We start from the raw sequence: 23626 nt of genomic DNA on the forward strand, positions 1-23626 counted from the left end.
TTTATACAAAGGTTTTAAGTGGGGGTCACAGTTACATGTCTGTCTCTCATGATCATCAGTGAGTGTTCTATTTAAATTCCATAAACAAATATAATGAAAACCATATATAAATAAAACATCGCAAAGTAGGATCACTTCTGTTATTTGAAATAATAAACTCACCAAAAATGCATATGTCAGAAAAAATCAAATAATCCAAAAATAGAATTACCCAAAAATTAAGCTAATTAAAAATATTACTTTTATACTGTTCAATAACATACGAAAATTAATATTTTTATTTAAGTACTTACATTTCAATTCCAATCAATTCATGATCTTTAAATACCAAAACTCTAGAATCTATGTTGAAACACGTCTAGCCTCTGTGACCACACACACTGCCCAACACTGACCATAACGCGCCACAAGTAAAACTTAAACAATGACCACAGTAAAAATAGACAAGACACGTAACCGAAGCAAACAGGTTTACAACACATCACGTGACTCTTACACAACACTCGCTTTCATTCAAAACTCTTGACGCGCGGCTAGAATATCACGATACGGATGTCTTATAGAAATCTTAAAATGTACAAAATTATTACTTATTACCAAAAGTACTATAAAATCATAGTTATGACACTATTACATCAGTAGAGTAAGATAAAATGTACCTAAAACATGCATAAAATGTATATGTTATATAATATCAGGTTGGAGTATATATTTTTATATTCAGCTTTCTCATTTTTTGTTTGTCATTTGCAAAATAGGTCAGAAATGTCAAGCATGACTAACTTTGTATCACTGTTTATCATGTTACTCCATTAAACACACTCAGGGGATATTAAGGGTGCCTTACACAACGCTTGTAAAATGTGCATGATAATTCTATTGGAACGCAGAGCGCTGTGATATAATAGTTTATAGTGACATTGCCTACTGATGCAGTTATTGCGTACTATCGTACTTGTTCATTCAACTGTCATTATTGCTAAACTTCGTTTTGAAGAAAACAAGTTAAAGGAGTACTTCATCAAAAACTTGGCTGACTGTTTTGTGAACAAGATGAATGTTTTTCTTGGATATAATTTCATCTGTCGTACTGAAATAAGAATTAATCACAGGTAAGTCGATGTTCACTGACAATACAGTAATTCTGATTACACGTGCCATATGTTATATATTTACAATAAGATACTGATCAGTTATTTAGTTTCTAATTATTAAACCGAAGGAGTCGGTCTATATTGAATTCCTAGATTATACACGTTTTCTAAAAAAGTCTACTTGCAGGTACAACAAAAAAGTTTCCAATCTATAAACCTCAATATTAAACTCAGTAACACGATGACTTCACACTGCTTAATTGCGTAGCTGTCTATCAAATATAAACTTTGAAGTCTATCAAGTCTTGTTCTTTTGTATCGGCGCTGTGTTATCTATATCAATATAACATAATGTTATGTTATAGTCGTTTCATTTATCTTTGTCATGTGCTTTTTTAATTTCCCGAGACAGGTGGTTTCTTTGTTTATCTATCCTGTACGACCGGTAATAGGGATCAGTTTGACAGGTTTCCATATAAAGTAAAATATTACATTACACAAAATGAAATCTTTAAGGGGCTCTACAATTTATGTACAGTCATACAATAGTCATACCCTGTATCTACGTACATTTGCAAGCTAGCATGAGTGAAACTTTCGCTGTTCATCATCGTTTAAAAGCCACACAGAAACAATGATAAAAATAGTGTCAAATCAGCAAACGCTGTACATATAAATCGAACGTATACGGGGTAGGGTTTGTTAGTATCGGAACTATTTTGTTTTGACTTTAATTTATTTTTCAGGAGTCTGTTAGCCTCTGAATGCGTTTGTGGTAGATATCAAATACAGGCGTAGCACAAGTCAGACGTGAACTCACCAGGGTTTTCTTACATCTTCCAGGTATGCATATTTATTTATTTTTTAATTCTTATCTTTACTGCAGTTATTTGCACATTTGGTTGGTATAATTCTTTTTAGCTTCAGGTATTCATTGCTTTTTTATAGTTAATGTTGTTTATTGTAAATACAAGGTTTAGCCTTTTATTTAGTTCAGTTTATGAGATAATAAATCCAATGGAGCACGTGGTAAATTCGCGTTTACGAACAATTTACCGATTCGCGTTTACGAACAATTTACCGACTGCTCCATTGGATTTATTATCTCATAAACTAAACAAAATAAAAGGTTAAACCTTGTATTTACAATATTTTCTTTTTAATATAACACCTTTAAAAGAGTCGAATACATAACATTTAGTCTAGTTGTTGAGAAATAAACAGACGTGCCCACACTTAGGTTATCGATTCCGAAACAGTGGCAATTGTAAATATATAAGTATATTATCATTGACATTACGTTACAGAAGGAACGTTACCGAGGAATTCAGCATAAAGAAATAACCGTAAAATATTTTATCATTGCGTTGACGTTTTGAAAAAAAATCAGTTAAGGTATGGAAGTAGTAACATGCCATTTTAGAAAGATAAGTCATTAAATGTCATTTAGGGTACTGAAGTAATTAAATGTTAGCGAAGGTAAATAAGTAATTAAGTGTTAGTGAAGGAACATAAGTAATTACATGTTAGTGAAGGTACAGCAGTAAATACATGTTATTGAAAGTACATAAGTAATGTTAGCGAAGGCATATAAGTAATTAAATGTCATTTAGGGTACTGAAGTAATTAAATTTTACTGAAGGTACATAAGTTATTAAGTGTTAGTGAAGATACATAAGTAATTACATGTTAGTGAAGGTACAGCAGTAAATACATGTTAGTGAAGGTACAGCAGTAAATACATGTTAGTGAAAGTACATAAGTAATTAAATGTTAGTGAAGGTACATCAGTAATGTTTGTATAGGAACATAAGTAATGTTAGAGAAGGTACATAAGTACGGTTAGTCAAGGTACATAAGTAATTAAAAGTTAGTGAAGGTACATAAGTACGGTTAGTCAAGGTACATAAGTAATGTTAGTGAAGGTACATCAGTACGGTTAATGAAGGAACGTTAGTAATTAAATGTTAGTGAAGGTACATCAGTGATGTTTGTAAAGGAACATAAGTAATGTTAGAGAAGGTACATAAGTACGGTTAGTGAAGGTACATAAGTAAATAAATGTTAGTGAAGGTACATAAGTACGGTTAGTCAAGGTACATAAGTAATGTTAGTGAAGGTACATAAGTACGGTTAGTGAAGGAACGTAAGTAATTAAATGTTAGTGAAGACATCAGTAATTTAATGTTAGTGAAGGTACACCAGTGATTAAATGTAAGTCTAGGCAAACACGAATTACAGGCACCTTCCCTTTCTCTTTTGCTGTATGTCTTGTATGTTTCCGTACACTTTAAAGATTTAAATCATTATTTTTTCTTATAAACGTTCGTCATTTTCTTTGGCAGTTCCGAGACCTGAACTGCTCATGTAGTGTATAAAATATTTAATTCGGTTCTCTGCAGCGACTTACTCAATGTTTCATTAGATGATTAATGTGATAATGTTCACAATCATAACATAGATTGGAAAGATTAGTTGATTATCATCACAATGTTTCAAAAGGAAATAACTTTGTGTATGCAATGTACAGTCAGAAATTGGTTAATATTCAACAAATTTACTGTAAGATTATCATTCTTCTATTGAAATTTAATGGACTTCCATAGGAAATCAGTGGACGCAGACATTGATGTCTCTATATGCATATGAAAATAATGTAAAATACATGGTGACAAATATAAAATTTACATTCATGTAGTTTATTTACAACAAGCGGCATGATCGTATTTCAACTTAATTGTCATTTAAGTTATTTATAGAGATGAGTGGTCAGTTCTGTTATCGTCAGTCTTTTATTTTGATACATGGTCATTTTTTTTTAAAATTATTAAGCTATGAAATTAATTGAGATACATGGTCATTATTCTTATTGCCATTGATTTATTTAAATAGGTGGTCAGTTCTCTTTGTCATACATTTGTTGTACGTTAAAATTCTCTTAGTGTCGCTGGGAATTGGTCTGTTACATTATCAAATATATTGACAAAATTGATTTTTTTAAATATGTCTATTATATTCATTATCTAGAAGGAGTTGTAAATAAACTACATGAATGTAATGATTATTAATTTTAAGTACTCACATTACTTACATTGCTCTTACAAAACATTCCTTTACCAAAAGAAATATATATATATATATTATTTATTCTTGTATCAGTTTCTTCACCAAAAGTAATGAAGGGATCGGCTTCGTCGGTTTTAACTGTCTCCGGACCCTTAGTGGTGGAATCAACCAATAGTACTGGGCCGGTTCTCGAGGTTGAAGTAGACCCGTACGCTCTCACTGACATACCGGACGACGATAAGAAATGGAAAGGTGCCAGATATTTAGAATAGCTGATATATAGATTGATGACTAATACAATGTTGAACTACAATATAGGTCATATAATAGTACTTCTGACAGTTCAATAATGACGTTCCGTGCCTGACACGAGTAGATCTATTTTTTTCTGACCTCAAGCAAAATGGCTAACAGATACCAAACACCAAATGATAAACGAAAGTGATATATTTACATTTGCATGGCATTGTCACTATATAGCCTCGTTGGAAGCTGTGTCGTTGATGGGACTTTAATTACCATGCAGCACGAGACATAATTCTTAGCGTATTAATACAACACTGACCGGAACTACAATATCCAATGTAAATAAACATGACGGCTGCTGAAATATCGCTAGGCATTGGGAGATTTGACAATGTCATTATAAATTTAAGTGCAAAATAAAAAATAAAATAAAAAATACTTTAATTACAACAAAAAAAAGACCAAGGTCTGCAATATCGTACAAAATGCACATCGGTTGAAATCACCAATGCCGGCAATGGAAACAATTTTAACGCTCATGCAATTTATCAAAAATATCGTCTGTTACACTACACTGATCAACAGTGGTTCGTTACAAATGTCTGAAATACACATTTTTCATAGATCTACTGACACATATGTTACAGACCTACTGATATGAGTCACAGCACACATAAACATTTCAGACATCCCCCGCGACTCGCAGCCACTGTTTCCTCAGTTTCTGACGCCATGTCATATAGCAAGGCTGTTATAGAATTTACAGACTGTAGTCAGATTCCCATACAATCAACAAATAAATTCACGTCTGGATTCTTCACAAAATGAGCAAAGAGAAAAGTTCGACTTGCCTTCCAAAAATAACTCCCTCGTGGAGGGCAAGGTTGGATTTACGGTGTTCACCTGTATTTATCCATGTGCTAAATTTGTTCCGGGGAAAAATCGAAACAATTTCAAATCGAACTTTCAGCTCAGAGTTCTATTGATAAGCTTAAATCACCTTATAGACATATCATACGCAATTGTATCGATACTGAATTGTGGAATAACATTGGAGTGTCTGTTAAAATTTCAAAGTACTACTTTGTTTGCCAATCAGCACGCGACAAACACGCTGTTCAAACTATTGAACGAAATTGTGTGGACTGTCGATAAGGCGGGCATTTTTAATTTTAAATATGAATTATAAGTTAAAAAATAACATAAGAGGCAGAGAAAACGTAAATATAAGTATTGAACTGTTTTTGTATGGTATTTATGATCTATTTGAATCATAAATACCATACAAAAACAGTTTAATGCTTAAATATTGATGTAAAGGTAATTGGAACAATGAAATAATTTCCCTCGATTTAACTGAAATCATTTCATTTAAAAAGAATCTATTGAAAATTCTTAATTCCAGTTAGTGCGAAATTGATTTTCCTCTTCAGGAACATAGTATAGGTTAGATGCGGTTATTTAATTGTATTTTAATGCTGTTAACTGATCTTGATATTATTAACGACACTTTACTGATAATTGCATTGTCTAATATTTACATGTGTTATTTGGGATTCAGACCTATCAGACCGAGAGCGGGTGAAGTGGGTCATGATGGCGATCCTGAAACCAGTACTTCTAGTTGGACTTCTGTACCTTTTCATCTGTTCACTGGATATTCTAGGTGCCTCCTTCAAGCTCCTGGGAGGTTAGTATCGAAGCCACCCTGGTCTTATACAACATTAGATATTACTACGTTGCTTATCAAACGACGTAAATAAAAAAAAAACCACAAAATTGAAAAAGGTATTGCCACACACTGACATAAATGGGGTTGACTTTAAAACTGATATCTTTACTGTTTTTATGAACATAATCTTTATAAGAATGCTCACAATTTTCCCTTTTACATTAACTATCAAATAAGTTAGATGATCATACATGTCACGAACATCGGACAAGCAGCAGTTAGACTTCCTTTGAGAGATGACACTGTATTTACCTATAGAATTATAACGACTAATGACACTGTATTTACCTATAGAATTATAACGACTAATAACACTGTACTAACCATAGAATTATAACGACTAATGACACTGTTTACCTATAGAATTATAACGGCTAATGACACTGTACTAACCATAGAATTATAACGACTAATGACACTGTATTGACCTATAGAATTATAACGACTAATGACACTGTTTACCTATAGAATTATAACGACTAATGACACTGTACTAACCATAGAATTATAACGACTAATGACACTGTACTTACCATAGAATTATAACGACTTATGATACTGTACTAACCATAGAATTATAACGACTAATGACACTGTACTAACCATAGAATTATAACGACTAATGACACTGTCCTAACCATAGAATTATAACGACTAATGACACTGTATGTACCTATAGAATTATAACGACTAATGACACTGTTTAACTATATAATTATAACGACTAATGACACTATATTTACCTATAGAATTATAACGACTTATGACACTGTACTAACCATAGAACTATAACGACTAATGACACTGTACTAACCATAGAATTATAACGACTAATGACACTATATTCACCTATAGAATAATAACGACTAATGACACTATATTTACCTATAGAATTATAACGACTAATGACACTGTTTACCTATAGAATTATAACGACTAATGACACATTATTTACCTATAGAATCATAACGACTAATGACACTACCTATAGAATTATAACGACTAATAACACTGTACTAACCATAGAATTATAACGACTAATAACACTGCACTAACCATAGAATTATAACGACTAATGACACTATATTCACCTATAGAATAATAACGACTAATTACACTATATTTACCTATAGAATTATAACGACTAATGACACTGTTTACCTATAGAATTATAACGACTATTGACACTTTATTTACCTATAGAATCATAACGACTACTGACACTATATTTACCTATAGAATTATAACGACTAATGCCACTGTACTAACCATAGAATTATAACGACTAATAACACTGTACTAACCATAGAATTATAACGACTAATCACACTGTATTTACCTATAGAATTATAACGACCAATGACTCTGTACTAACCATAGAATTTTAACGACTAATGACACTGAACTAACCATAGAATTATAACGACTAATGACACTGTATGTACCTATAGAATTATAACGACTAATGACACTGTTTACCTATAGAATTATAACGACTAATGACACTTTATTTACCTATAGAATCATAACGACTAATGACACTATATTTACCTATAGAATTATAACGACTAATGACACTGTACTAACCATAGAATTATAACGACTAATGACACTGTATTTACCTATAGAATTATAACGACTAATGACAATGCTTACCTATATAATTATAACGACTAATGAAACTGTTTACCTATAGAATTATAACGACTAATGACACTGTTTACCTTTAGAATTATAACGACTAATGACACTGGATTAACCTATAGAAATATAACGACTAATGACACTGTACTAACCATAGAATTATAACGACTAATAACACGGTACTAACCATAGAATTATAACGACTAATGACAATGCTTACCTATATAATCATAACGACTAATGAAACTGTTTACACTGTATTTACCTATAGAATTATAACGACTAATGACACTGTATTAACCTATAGAAATATAACGACTAATGACACTGTACTAACCATAGAATTATAACGACTGATGACACTGTTTACCTATAGAATTATAACGACTAATGACACTGTATTTACCTATAGAATTATAACGACTAATGACACTGTTTACCTATAGAATTATAACGACTAATTACACTGTTTACCTATAGAATTATAACGACTAATTACACTGTTTACCTATAGAATTATAACGACTAATGACACTGCACTAACCATAGAATTATAACGACTAATGACACTGTACTAACCATGGAATTATAACGACTAATGACACTGTTTACCTATAGAATTATAACGACTAATGACTTATGAAACTGGCGACCGCTATATTCTTAATTATATGAAGATAGTTCCATAATATTCCTCAATCTTAAAATGAAAACCAGAACAATTCTTCTTCTTTTTGTAAAATTTAAACATAAAAAACCTATCGTTCTTTCACAAACTATAATTTGGCTGGAATAATATATTTATTCGTTTAAAAGCAAACAGGTTAAGAATTTTATCAGGCTAGCTTAGATAACAACACCGTTATTCAAAACGCATTTCCCCTTCGTTATTCTTTCCTATGATACGGTCATCTACTTGTTGTGATGGAAATTGCTCATCAGGTCATGAACAAAAAAGTGTGTATCCTTGAAGGTACAATTCAGAGGACTAGATAGTGTGCTCTTGTTTCTGTACCCACATGTAGGGCTAAGAAATCCAAACAAGCTTGGTTTTTGTCACAATTGATGAAGTGTTATATAGTGGAATATTAATAATAGTTGTATATCGTTGAGTCTAGGGAATGCAGCTGGGGAAGCACTTTCCAATAATGAGGTACTCCAAAACCCTATTGCGGGCCTCATGATCGGCGTCCTCGCCACCGTGCTCGTGCAGAATTCTTCCACGTCCACCTCTATCGTGGTTTCGATGGTATCTGCTGAAAGTAAGTTACAATCCGCTGTTTTTACATGATCAATCTTGTTCTCTTTTTTCTTTTTCTTTTGCAATTTAAGTGTTAAGATGAAACACAAAGAAATAGTCACATTTTAATTTTTAGATCTGATGTATTGCTTAAGTAATTTACATGCGTTCGGGGTACGTGAAAGGTTTGTGCTTAAGTTTAGGTTCATTTGTTTGTGTAGATCGAAGTTAAACAAAAGAGCCATGTAGAGCTAGGAAGAACCAGCACATCAACCGTATCCAGCTCTTTTAGTATGAAAGAAAGTTTAAGTAGATGGTAGATATTTCATAAATATTGAACCTGTTATATCATCTTGTTGTGTGCTGTTCGGACTGTAAAGATGGCCATACCGATTGTAATGGGCACGAACATTGGTACGACTGTTACCAATACCATAGTGGCCATGGGACAGACAGCCGACCGGAACCAGTTTCGAAGGGCGTTCGCTGCAGCTACGTTGCACGACATGTTCAATTGGTTGTGCGTGATCATTTTACTTCCGGTTGAGGTCATATCCATGTTCGAAGTATCGAACGCCATTATACAAACATTTCGTGTCACTGAACACAATGGCACAATAAACAATCCGGTCTTCCTGAATGCTCTCACCGATCCACTTACTGACAGAATTGTGTCGGTAAGTATGCATACATGTACGGTACAGTGAGTATGAAAAATATTGGCTTACAGCTATTTGGAATATTTTAAAAATTGGTATCACAAAAGCTGGTAGTGTTGAAACTGTTATGATTAGGGCCACTTATATTTCCTTGTTCTTAATTTCGTCGTATTATGAGCTTCATAATCTGTAGTGATGATAAAAAAATGAATTAACATGATAAGGCAAAAAATGTAGACATTATTTTAATTCTCTCATAAAAAATATCCAATACAAATTATTTCTGTGTGAAGTTAGACAAATTATCGAACTGTTACAATGCTAACCTTTATATCAATATTTCAGCTCGACAACACTGCTATAAAAAATATTGCCATAGGAGAAGAGGTGGCTAATTTTAGTATAATAAAGGAAGGTAAGCATCATATAAACTTTATAAAAAAAAATACAAAAAGAAAAATACGGTAAAGATTATAAAGGAAAACACCACGAATCAAACTCACACTGGTGTTTTTGGTTTTTTTCAAAACAATGAGAAAAATGTCATTTTTATCTTAAGCTTAGTTCAGCACTGTATTGATTAAGACAATTGAAAATGCAGTGGCTTGTGACAAGATGCACCATTAGATATTCCAGTCAGGTTTTTATACCTTATCTAAATCAGTGTACATCCAATACATAAATATCAACGCTATACATGTATATCAGTAAATTTAATATTGAAAAAAATCCAAATATATCTTTCATTAATTTGATTTTTCAACTACATGATAATCAAAAGGAATTATATATTCAATATGGATTTTATATGTAATTTTGGAACGATATAGAAACACTGAGAAATAGGAGTGTGCTGTTCTAGATTCATTTGAAACACGTCAGTCATCTTAAATCAACACATGTTAAATGAATCTATCGGTGTCAAATGTAAGTGACCACATGTGCGTCGTCTTGTTTAGGTGACTACCTGTTCTCAGGGACGACATGGAGTGATGCGGCTGTTGGCACCCTGCTCCTGGTGGCATCCTTTCTGGTTCTTTGTACGTGCCTTATACTGATCGTAAAGTTACTCGCCTCCATCCTGAAAGGAAATATTGCGCGTCTCACCCGTAAACTCTTTAACGCTGAATTCGAGGGTTGTATGGCATTCCTGTCTGGCCTGGTAGCTATTGTCGTGGGAGCAGGCCTTACCATGCTTGTTCATAGTAGCTCCGTCTTCACGTCGGCACTCACACCTCTGGTCGGCGTCGGTGTCATCCACATCGACCGAATGTACCCACTGACCCTTGGGTCGAACATTGGCACGACGAGTACCAGCATTCTAGCAGCATTTGCATCGTCGGGCAACTTTTACGAATCTATTAAACTAGCGCTATGTCATCTGTTCTTTAAACTTACAGGAGTTTTCCTATTTTACATCATATATCCGCTTCGAAAGCTGCCTATAAACGCCGCCAAATACATGGGCAACGTCACTGCCAAGTACCGCTGGTTTGCTGTTGCATACTTAATTCTTCTGTATTTTCTGTTTCCAGCGCTCATTTTTTCCATTTCGCTAGCAGGGGTTGAAGTTTTTATGGGTATTGGTATCCTATTCCTTGTTTTTATTGTTATTATAATCGTAATTAATGTTCTCCAAAATAAGCGACCGAAAGCATTGCCTCCAAAACTACAAAGTTGGGACTTTCTTCCAGAGGGGATGCACTCCCTAGCTCCATACGACAGGGCCATTGATCGCGTCACAAGCGTGTTTGTGTGTTGCTGTAGAACCCATTAGCATAAAGGGTGCAAAGACGACCCTCTTAAGGAACAATCCACCAATAGATACGATCTAAATGCAAATCCAGTTGACAACAGGGCTTTTCAACCTGATGAAATAGAAGGAATACAAATAATATCAGATACCAAACTATGAGCGACAAAAAAAGCGATAACGGAAGAACTCCGCTGACTTTAAAAAAAATGCAAATCTAAGACATTAATATCAAACAGCATATTTTCTGAGATTCTTTTAAAGATAACACCAATATAATTTAAACTATGACAACAATTTTTGAGAACATATAAGAGAAGGTTTGTATATTGGTATAACGTTTAATGAATAGAATCTACCACCCGTATGTGATGTAGACCGAAATCTCAAACAGAGGATAGATTTACCGGGATCTTAACTTCTGTCTTCGTCACAATGGAACTAATGATAGTGTTTCTCTCAAACTGTCCTAACATGAAATAAGTGATAATCTAATGGCCCGCGCAATCATCAGGAACGAAATTAGGAAATAAGCACATTTAAGAAAATTCCTGAAAATTCCTGAAATGATAATTGAGAAAATTTGCATCTTTAGAAATGACACTTATCATCTAACACAAAATTGTAAATTACATTTTGTAGGAATTCCTGACATTATAATTGAGAAAGGTATATTACATTTTTGTAAGTGAATCAGTTCTACAGCAAGCGATCAGAAATAACATTCAGTGTAGTTTCTGTAGCATTTAAAGTGTTGTTTTCCTATGGAGAAAGTTACACTTAGTATGTTGTGATACTAGACAATATATGTGATGTATGGGGAAGCGTTTGTAAACTTTTTGTAGCACATGTAATACATTGTAGCACCTGTAATACATTGTAGCACCTGTAATACATTAGTAATCAGAAATGTTTGTCACCACTTCTATAGCACTTAGCATGCATATTATTCAAGGAAGAGTTTCACATTTTTGTGTTTGGTTATTCTCACATATGTTTTAAAACATTGACAGAAAAACTCTCATTTTATATGTTTTATTTATGTCACCACAGTTCCTGTCGTTATCTTTTCGCATCGATTTTTGTTCCTATCATTCGACGCTTTTTTTATTTTTTTTTATTTTACATGACGTGTTTTGTTTTCATAAATGTACACAAGAACAGCCTTTTAAAGATACATTTTACTTTAATTTCGGAACAATGTGAATATTTTGAATTGATATATTACTTACTATCCAGATATCAGAAACCTTTAACAACATATTGTATTCATTAACACTTCTTTACTTGTATAAATGTTCTGTTTAAATACATATCACATCTTGTTATCAATTGGTATACAGGATGATCTGTCAGTTGAATTGAAATAAAGAAATCTGTGCTATCCTGGAAATGTTTACAATTGACCTATTTCCATGGCGCTTGACACATGAGACGTTCAGAGCACACAGTACTCTAGCTACGTGAGGATTCCAAAATGTCAATGCTATATGTTAAAAAAAAAAAAAAAGTGATTATTATGATATTATAAGAAAACTACGTCGAAACTATAAAGGTCGTCACTCGCCGACTATACAACATAAAGGATTGACATTGTTAGCTCCATGACCAAGTCAGTACGGTCAGATTGTGATTAAGGCTCATGTCTCTGTGATAAGAGCAGGTTATCAGAGTAAGAACTACGTTTCCTCCTTTGTCTGACCCTTCCTAATCGACCTACAGCTCCTAAGTAAGTACCTGTGACTTTTTTCTGTATAAACTAATGCGTTTTAAATCATACCATACAAATAATATATAAATCAAACAAGTAAATACATTAAATATCAAAATAAAAAAGTACTTAAAAACAAGTTTCGAAATAGAAAATAATGAAGTTGTTTCAACAATTAGTTTCTTAACATAGGTCCGAGTAAAATGCAAACCTGGCATTGCTGTCTTTCACGAAATATCAGTGTACTTATTAGGTTCTTAAAATAATAGAACATACTAATTGACCAGTTTCAAACATGTCCTTGGATCCACAAGTGTTAGTAAGCTTAATCTTCACAGTCGTTATCTAAAGTCAATACGCTCTACTTCATACGTTCGGGAGCTTTATTTTAGTCCTCTTCGATATATTTACCAAGTACAGGAAAGTACAAGTCGGAGATCAAATGTTACATACATTAAATATCAGTTATCTGTCTGTGTATGCAACATGATTATTTGGAGAACTTCTTAAGATCTCAAGAATGGTTCAATCTTTGTAAGGAATTACATTCATGAAAACCTCGACAACTCTACAGTTTATACCCCCATTCATCAAATTAAGCTGGAGATGTAGAAATATTTACATTATCTAGTTCAATTCTACCGCGTTTTTAGGAACTAAACAAAAACAAATTCGGTTACCTTGTTGTCAATGGAAAATACTCATTGTGTAAAGCATCACACTATTAGCATCAACGAATGAACAGCTATACAAACGATGCCGATGTCGTCGTGAATCAATATTAATATTAATCGGAATTTAATTGAACAAGATATAAAAAAAACTATCCTCTGATTTTAATTCATTTCAGATATATAATGATGTTTGGCCTCTTACTCGATTAATAAGAATTGGCGTACATCCTTCAAAATTTCGACTTTATCTCTCATCTCAATACCAGTTAGGTAAACGTGACGACTTTAATATCGTGATTAACATTCCTTTCCCCAGTAGTAAGATATCAGCTTCTCTTCTTTATAAAGTTTATGTCACATTCGCTTATTCATAGTATATGTTCCTAGCATCCGGGTTTTACGTTGCGTTGACAAACAAATTAGGTACGCAGTTTTTTATCAGATTAAAACCGAAGCTGAAGACACACTACGTTTAACGTGACCACAAGTTCGCCGTGTCTTTTAGTGTTAGAGACAAAGATTTGTGTCACACTTGATGAAGTAAACGATGACTTCCTAAAGAGATTCAGTTAGCTTTTGTGTGACCTCAGTTCCTGTAGTTTTCTAATCAGCTAACTATTCCAGTTAAAGCTACATTTTTCGTCTTCAATGCTATATTTGTTTATATCTATGATGTTAGCTACCTATGATAGTAACTCTCAACGAGCACCTGTTATTCACACTTCTATACGATAGTAATCTCTTGCATTAGTCTTCGTAGGTGGAAACCATTTACAAATTAGGACAATTTATTAAACCCATATTCGCCACTTGCAGAAAATAAGCAACTGGTCTAGCAGAGATTAAAATGCTGATAAGTAGCTGAAGACGTAAGAACATGTAATTAATCGACGTCTCGTAACGCATTGAAGCTGCCATTTATCTACTAAATCAGCCATCAGGAACAGCGAACTTATCAATAGAAGAAACAATAATACATATGTATGTCTTACGTCATAGGAATTGAATATATCCATAGTCGGTTTCAAATAATTACAATCTTATTTCTGCAGAAACAAAAGATACTGTTTTGGTTTGTTTTATTTTGTTATACGTCCTATTAACAGCTGAGATCATTTAAGGACGTGTCTGCATGAGTGCATGCGTGTATGTGTCTTGTGTAAGAGTGCATGCTTGTATGTGTGTTGTGTTAGAGTGCATGCTTGTATGTGTGCCGGAGACATGGTATGTTGGAACAGATTAATACGAGTAAATACCTTAATCACTCATTGTTATTATTGTTTCCCTCTAATTGAAATGTCATGATTTGTCCACTTCTTTCTTATTGTAGAGTCGCCCGCATACATAATGATTCTTACATTAGCAGCAATATGCTTACTTATTGAGCTCAGTCTGGCGGCAAATCCTTGTACCACTAGCTCACACTCTGACGGATGTAGCATCCCTGGTGATCTCCCCTTCTTCTACAAGGACACGTTCACACCTAACTGTAACCAACACGACGTCTGCTACTTCTGTGTAAGGCCACTTTCATTAGACTAACGTACCTATATTCATACCTGTCTAGAAATATTGAATTCCCAGTTAGAGTCTGGATACTGAGGATTAAAAAGAGAACCCGAAAACTCCCTCTTGTTGCATAACATTAAATAAAAATATCCTTTTGATGGAATGCCATAGGAAAGAATTTCAAACTTCATATGAATTACAACCTACGAAGGTAAAAAATATCAAGCCTTTCATAAGAAACAATTTTATGAAAAAAATCCCTGTTTTTCCTTGGTCAAAGGGGTCAACCATCACCATTTTTTATTTTTTTATTTTTTTACAAAACTGAACCCCCTTGTCGTAAACGCTAAATACCAACTGATAAACTCACAATGAACTCTTACGGATTTTCAATATGTTAGTTATACTTAATCATTATGAGAAACAGAACAACCTCCTTCATTAAGTTTTCTTAAGTAACTATTTTTTTCAAAAATTCTCAACCTAAATGTCTCTTATTTTCCAATAGTCTCAACCTAAAATGTCTCTAACTGATCATGCCTTGCCAACATTGTACGGTCTTGTTAAAGGCAGTACGGTATGGACTGGTCCGTCACGACTGCGACAATTTATTTCTGAAGAACATGGAGGCATCATGCAGTCATTTGGACAGGAAGCGGTTTCTGTTTGGAGATAGCACCGATACTCAACATACACACCATGCATGTATGGCTTCAGCATTTGTCTATTACGAAGCTGTCTACCTTGGCGCGGAAAGTCACTTTGAGCAAACTTCGCCATCTTGGTGTGGTGAGAGTTGGGTTCGCCAATGTTTACCGTAATCACATCATTATCATGTTTAGTACTTTTTATATTCAATACCATGTCGGATAAAAATACAATTTTCGTATCAACAACATTCAGTTAGTTTGTGTTTTGTTCTTTCCAATAACTGAGAAAATAAACATTGCAATTCAATTTAGCAAAGTTTTAATAATAAAGTTCTTGACTTTCTTCTTTCTTCTTTAACATATAAATTTACATTTAAAATTAACAATGAAAGTAAGATCGCTCAAGCGATGGAATGTATATCAATATTTATAGTTGTCCTTCACAAATGTCGTTCAAATTGCCCCGAGATGTAACACTGAATAGAGGTATGTGCGTCATATATGTATACATGTATATAATGGGCAAAATAAGGTAAGGGTCACATTTACTACAACAAAACCTATTCAAACTGTCTGAAATAAACGTGTTAATTCATTAATAGCAATGTATCTATAAATAGTGTCCAATGGCATTTCTTCAATAAATACAATATGCAGCCAAAATATAAATAAATAATAACTAGTCATACCCCCCTATTTCAAAGTTATATCACATGTACTTCAAAAAATCAATTTCATTCAAATAAACGCAAATAAATATCATGTCAAAGCTTCGTATGAAATCTGCGGATAATTCTACTAATGGTCATTTGTGGACCATGAATCCTTTCCTGAGAAGTGCAATTTCAAGTTCTGAACTGTTGAAGGAAGGATATTTCTCTTTTAAATGTGTCTTTGAAGAACGTCTCAGACGTGTTCTGTTTGATTCAGGCCTAGAGATAAATAAGTATCAGTTTAAGGGTATTGCTTCAGTAATGTCACAGTTTACATCATACACAAACAATGTAAGTATTAAACGTAATGAAAGATTTTAAGACCGACAGACAGTCTGGTCCCTTTGTCAAGCTCTGGGCCCGTGTTCAAGAAATGGATTTTGTACTCGAGCCACATTTCTTGTTCCCGTTATAAATTGATAAAATAAAATATTGTTGTCAATGGTTTGGAAAACTATTGAAGAGACTTAAGCCGAATACGGTTTTCAATGTTTACATTTGAATTTTTGATCCTTTTACATGACTTAAGCGGGTTACAAGAAAGCAGGATTGAGCACAGAATCCATGCTTGAGCAGGAGAACGGTTTCATGAATACGGGCCCTGGCTCATTTAACACGAATGTCGTTTAATACGAACAATAGTTGTGTATAAAGTTAAACTTTGATATGTCATATTTCCAAACTGATAAATCTAAATGAAGATAGAAGTGCTTCACGTGCTATCTTTGTACGATAGGAACGATTATTGCCATCCATCAGAATGGAGTTGACGAATTGTACAAGCATATGGAAGAACGATAGGATGTAAGTTGTCCTATCTGTATCGCTGACCAGACATTGTTAAATTCCTTAAGGCTTCAGGGTCCGTCTTACCATCAATAGGCACTTCCTGGCAGAAATATCAACCGTTGCCAACCAAGCTTAAAACTGAATGTCACCCCATTCTAGTAGGACCATCTATGAAATATGCATCGACAGTTAAAAAGCCCAGCAAAGGAAGGAAACATAAACAAACTAGAAATAGTCTAGAGACACGCAGACCACTTCGCGATTGCAGAATTTTCCTTCCGTCCTGTTTTGGGCGAATATGTTAGCCTTCCAAATCGTCCTGTGTGGGTTGATCAGTCAACCATAAAAGCGCGTGCACGCTTTTCCACATGTACATCCCTTTCAAAAGCTAAGCTTGGCTAAGTAAGACGTTGTACAAATTGTTAAGGAAATCAATTTGATGAATATCCGTTGAGTGTTTTTGTTTTAATATGGCACAAAGACGAACCAGACAACGGTTAAATGACGGTGAAATGAAAAGTGGCATCGGCATGCTGCAAGATAGCATGTCTCAACGTCAGGTTGCAGCAGACCTTGTTGTGTCTCAAAGTGAGGTGGCAAGAATGTGGAATTATTTCCAAACTAACGGAAACCCTTCCAGACGTCATGCTGGAGGTCGGTCTAGGGCTAAAAAGCAGCGCCAAAATCGATTTTTGCTCATACAGACACGGTGTCACAGGTTCTAGACTGCCACAGCTTTACGAAATGGCCACCTAAATACTTCTGGTACCCCCGGATAGCCACTCAGACAGTTAGGAAGCGTTTTCATGATGCTGAACTGCCCGCAATGTTAGGGACCGATTAGATTGGTCCCAAGGTCACAGCACTATTCAGGAATGGGAACCGGTTCTTTTTACTGACGATTCAAGATTCTGTCTCGACTTCACCGACAGGCGCGTTAGAGTATGGAGACAACCTNGGGGGGGCTTTCCATGCCTTCCATAATGGTACTGTCACGGCCCGGATTGACTGCGATGAAATCCTTGATGCCTATGTCAGACCCTGCGCTGGCGTTATCGGTCCTGACTTTATCCTTTTGGGCGATAATGCTAGGTCACATAGAGCATCTGAGAGCAAGGGTGACTGAGCAGTATCTACAGCAAGAGACTATCAGTTCAACGAATGGATTTTAGTGAATACCCCGTTGTTACCAATTTTAAAGGTAACCTTTTCCGGTGGCTCATTTTCCTACTGTAATTACGATTTTTGGAATTTTTGCACTTCTGATGAATTAAAAGAACAATCAATTTTTCAAAAATAATCTCAGTATAAACCAAACTAAATATTTATTTTCACATATGCCCACAAACAAAAGTGATCCTTAGCAAAATGTGAGTAGTATATTTAATACATGTAGTCACTAATGATATTCGATGTTAAGTTCCGAACAGATCTAAATCATGGCCTATCATTTGCTGAGTCATTTCAGGCTATAACAATTTCTGTTCTGATTTATGGAGCACAATAAAAGTTGTTTAATTGAATATTTTAATCGTGTTCTTGAAGTTGGGAAAAAGGCCAAGATCTTCCGCAAAATCGCTCCTGCAGACTGGCTTCTGATTAGTTGAAAGAGCTATGGCGGGTTTTTGCTATGCCTATTCCCCAACTCTATGACCCGCTAGTGCGCGCTTCCAACCGTGCACTGTTATGACGCGTACTCAGGTAATCGGAATCCCGTGTCTAAGAATAGATTATTGTAAACAGACGAATTTAAGGTCATAATAATAATAATAATAAACTTTATTTATTGAGGATTAAAAAAAACTGATTTAGCCAAAGGCTAATCTCCCTCAGGGTCCTCTATGTTAGTGAAATGTGTTAGTGTTTACATAGTATTTCTTAAAACATAGTAATATAAATTAAACATAAATGACCTCTAAAATATAAGTTATGAGATTGCTGAAAATATTACATGCAATTATATAGTACAATACATCAAATATCACAGAAAGCATAACTCTCATGCTTTGAAGGTCTGATAATAGTTAAATGGCCGGAGCCTTACATACACATATGCTAATATAGCAAAGTATAAAAATTACCAGGATATACGCTAATATAGCATAAATTAAAAACTGTTTTCTTTATCTAAAAGTATGAATTACAGTAGTGCTTTATAGCTCTATGCTTAAACGTGTTAAAAGATGGTGATGACCTTACATCATTTGGAAGTGCATTCCAAGTCTTACAACTTGATAAAACAAAGTGACTAGAATAGAAGGTTGTCCTGTGCTTAGGAATGTACAACACATTCTGTTCAGCCCGTCGTGTAGCTCTGGAGTGGACACTGTTTACATGTTTAAAACAAGAACATAAATATTCAGGAGCAAGTCCATGTACACATTATTAATATACAATTTGATAGGCATCCATTTCAACACAGAAAACATTTCTTTTGAAGGAGTTTCAAATGGATATTTGTAACTTATTTAACTTGTTCATTATATTGTCAGTAGAGCCTCCCCACACTGTACAGCAGTAAACAAAATGCGGAAATACACATGATTTTTTTTTTACCGTCCACTTACTGGCAGATACTGTTTGATACGACGGAGTAGCCCTAATCCACAACTTACCCTCTTCAGAATGAATTGGGTCATGGCTATTAATACATGCGTTTGACGATAAAGACTCAAAAAAATGCTTATTTCGCGTTATGCTGTATAAAACACAAGATCGTACAATCATTACCAAGTTTGTAAGGATTTATTCTTATAACTATTAACTATTGCCTACGTCATGCCGTTACATGTTTTCTTAAAAAGCACACAGCTTCATTTTGTTCTTCCTGGTGCTTGGAATGGTAAAATTACATATAGTTTTCGATTGGAATGTCTTACACGTGTGTTGCGCTCCTAACTTTGTGCTGCAGTCTTCCTGCATTTAAAACAAAAGAGATTGTCCTCGACGATGAATTTTCCCGCATGTTTGGTAATATTTTTTCGATAATAACACTTCTTTTTTTTGCTTTGTCTTTTTTTTCTATTCTGACGCAACAATCCCGTATATTTTGTATTTCGGCATCATTTGTTTGTGTTAAGATTATAAATAAAAATACTAGTGCCAATTGGAGGGTAAAACAATTCATAAAACAAAGCGTAGCTGTACTGTACACGCGTACAGGGATGTGTTGACATGATTCCACAGAAGATAAATCAATAGGTATGTTATTAAAATATCAATAGAATGTTCCATTGATTTGAAAACTATTTTTCACTTTACTAAGGAAAATGATCACTTGCCTAAATGTTAAAAAAGAAAGAAGAAAAAAAAATGTATTTGAATGTGGATTCGAACCAGCTAACTGCGTTACACATTAGGCTACACCGGGCATAGACGATCATGGAACATCTGTCGCAGTTTTGAAAACTTGATCAACCCTGTTTTTCATCATTTTGAGCACTTTTCCAAAGGAAGACCACTTTTCCGTCTTACGATTTGTTTTTACATAGGGGATTACATCATGGAATCAAAAAGTTTATTCAAAAGTTGGTCCTCGGATGGGAAAGTATTAAAAGTATTTTTTTAAGTCTGGGAAAACCCATCACTTTCATAGATATAATGAATATGGCTACAATTGCAGTATTATATTAACAATACCGAATATCTCAACAGTTCAAAAATTCATATTCAATTGGTTTTATATCTATTCCATATTCCATGCATTTTCGCTACTAAAAATTATTTACTCGTCAATCTTTACTCATTAATAAAAAAAAATCGTTTTCATTTTTTATTTTTTTTTATTTGACAAAATGTCTGTGTTAGGTCGGGTCCTGATTGGTCGACATTTAGATATAGACCGATGTTATAGATTTGGTATATAGGGCTGTCAACGGTTAGCCGGTCAACCGGTTACTCGGGCGAAAGATTACGAACCGGTTACCAAAATCCTTAACCGAAAAGTCGGACATTTACTTACCCCTTTTGGGACCCCTATGTTTCCTTGACCTACCAACTATATGCATTTGTATAGATGCGACCAAAATTGGAAAGTTTTGTAATAAAAAACGTGTTCATGGATTAAATTTGTACTCTTATTTAAATACTGACAAAGAGATGACGACAACACCATAAAAAATTTGACCAAATTTTAGAAAGAAGCCAGAATACAAAGTTGAGAAATATCAACTTTCTGAGATAGAACGCGCCTTCACATGCGAGATGTAAAGATAATCTGAAGAGAACACACTTGAATGAGCAAACATGTCCTTAAACGATTGTCAAGCAAATTTTGTTCTAAATAATAATATTACCGCATATGATTTTGAGTACTGTACAGATAGCTGTAATTGAATCCGTCTTACTGCATTCCAACATTTGTTGTCCATGGCTTACTGAGGTTACATGCAACTATTTCCAATGTTAACCTTGAAATACACCAGTAAACTATCATGATATTTAATATATACATGTATGTTTGTGGTGTAAATACGTTTCAGATAGATCATTTTCCAAACATATAATGTATTTGTTGCTGTTTATTATTTAATTACCAAATTGACCGATTAACCGGATACTCGATCGGCAAGTTGTTCGAGTAACCAGTTACAAAAATAAGACCGGTTTGACAACCCTAGTATTATGGCATTGCGATCATTTTCTGATGCATCACTTGCGACTATACTTGGTTAGCCTCGGCACCTTATGGTGTAACGGTTCCTGTTACGAGTAGATATTGTTATACTTAATAATTAAAAAAGGAAATGTATGTACCCTTCCAGAGCAATTCGTGTCCTTTGTTCCTTTGGCCAAAGAAAGGTGTCCTTTGTTAGATATGACTTGCATATTATTTTAAATACTGTTATCTCGCGCAACTCGCGCAAATTTTCTTTTGAAAACGTCTCTATGTTTAGGATATTTAGCGGAATGAAAAGTATATGAATAACAGATAAATAGATAAATACAGGTACTGCCATCAAAAGAAGTGGTAGCATATGTGTTAATTCTCTCATAATAATAAATAATATACAACATTTATATAGCGCCCTATATAATTTGTAAAATAACTCTAAAGCGCTTTACACCATATGGATAATAGTATTATATATAATTAGTAATAATTGTGAAACAAAAAACAAAGGCTTATAATCACTTTTATACATTAAGAGAGCAAATAATCATCGCAATGTGCACATAAATGAATAAATAAAGGTGGTATTTACATGACGACTTTGCAAAGAGCTTAAAATGCAGACATGAAGAGGTGAGTTTTTATGTCTTTCTTGAATTTGGCCAGGGTATTTGACTTTCTAATACCAGATGGCAAGCTATTTCACAACGTGGCGGAAACCCTCCCAAAGCACCGGTTTCCATAGGTCACATTACGAGATTTTGGGACACACAACAATGATTTTGACTCCGAATGCAGTGATCGTGACGGCTGATACAGGGTAACAAGCTCCTGTAGGTACTGGGGAACTTCCATTCAGTACCTTGTACGTGTACACCAAAATTTTGTACTGCGACCTGTATCTTATAGGTAACCAGTGCAATGAATATAGCACAGGTGTGATGTGCTCTCTCTTTCGAGTACGAGTAACCAGCCGTGCTGCAGTGTTCTGGACCCTCTAGTAGTGTCCCATGCGGTAGGCCGATTGAAGGTTGTCATGGAGACTGCATGTTTGCATGGAGAACCTCTAAACGCCAGAACACAACCTTCTCCAAGATCTTGGACAGAAAAGGCAGATTTGATACTGGGCGGTAGTTCTTTTAACTCCTCCTTGTCCATTCCAGGCTTCTTCAACAATGAATTAACATGTGCCTTCTTGAAACACAATGGAACCTTTGACTCAGCCTATGATTTGTTCATGATTGAGGTAATCAAAGGAAGCAGTGCTTCAAGACATTGCTTTAATAGGTCTGTAAGCAGTGGATCAAGCTCACAGGACTTCGATTGCGAGGTCATGATGATATTGCGCAACTCATCCTGGGTTGTTGGTGAGAGCTTCGTCAATGGTTCCCCATCAAATTTAATGTCAGCAGTCATGACTCATGACAGAGATATCATTGTCAGCAGTAGAGTTCCCTTCCGATATATTTTTCCTGATCGAGCTGATTTTATTTAGAAAGTAATCACTGAACTTGTTTGACAAGTCTTTTTCAGA

At 34.4% G+C, this 23626-nt stretch overlaps 1 protein-coding gene across 1 annotated transcript; it reads left to right on the forward strand.

Moving 5' to 3' along the window:
- Nucleotides 1-1851: 1851 nt before the first annotated feature.
- Nucleotides 1852-11783, forward strand: LOC110466800 (sodium-dependent phosphate transport protein 2B-like). The gene is made up of 7 exons (XM_021523559.1): nt 1852-1937; nt 4254-4412; nt 5968-6096; nt 8901-9054; nt 9396-9699; nt 10027-10096; nt 10641-11783. Exons 2-7 carry the CDS (start codon nt 4271-4273, stop codon nt 11456-11458), a joined length of 1617 nt encoding a protein of 538 aa, XP_021379234.1. The 5' UTR covers nt 1852-1937; nt 4254-4270; the 3' UTR covers nt 11459-11783.
- The last annotated feature ends 11843 nt before the right edge of the window (nt 11784-23626 follow it).

Source organism: Mizuhopecten yessoensis, unplaced genomic scaffold (assembly GCF_002113885.1).
Source record: "Mizuhopecten yessoensis strain PY_sf001 unplaced genomic scaffold, ASM211388v2 scaffold11145, whole genome shotgun sequence".
Classification (NCBI taxonomy): domain Eukaryota; kingdom Metazoa; phylum Mollusca; class Bivalvia; order Pectinida; family Pectinidae; genus Mizuhopecten; species Mizuhopecten yessoensis.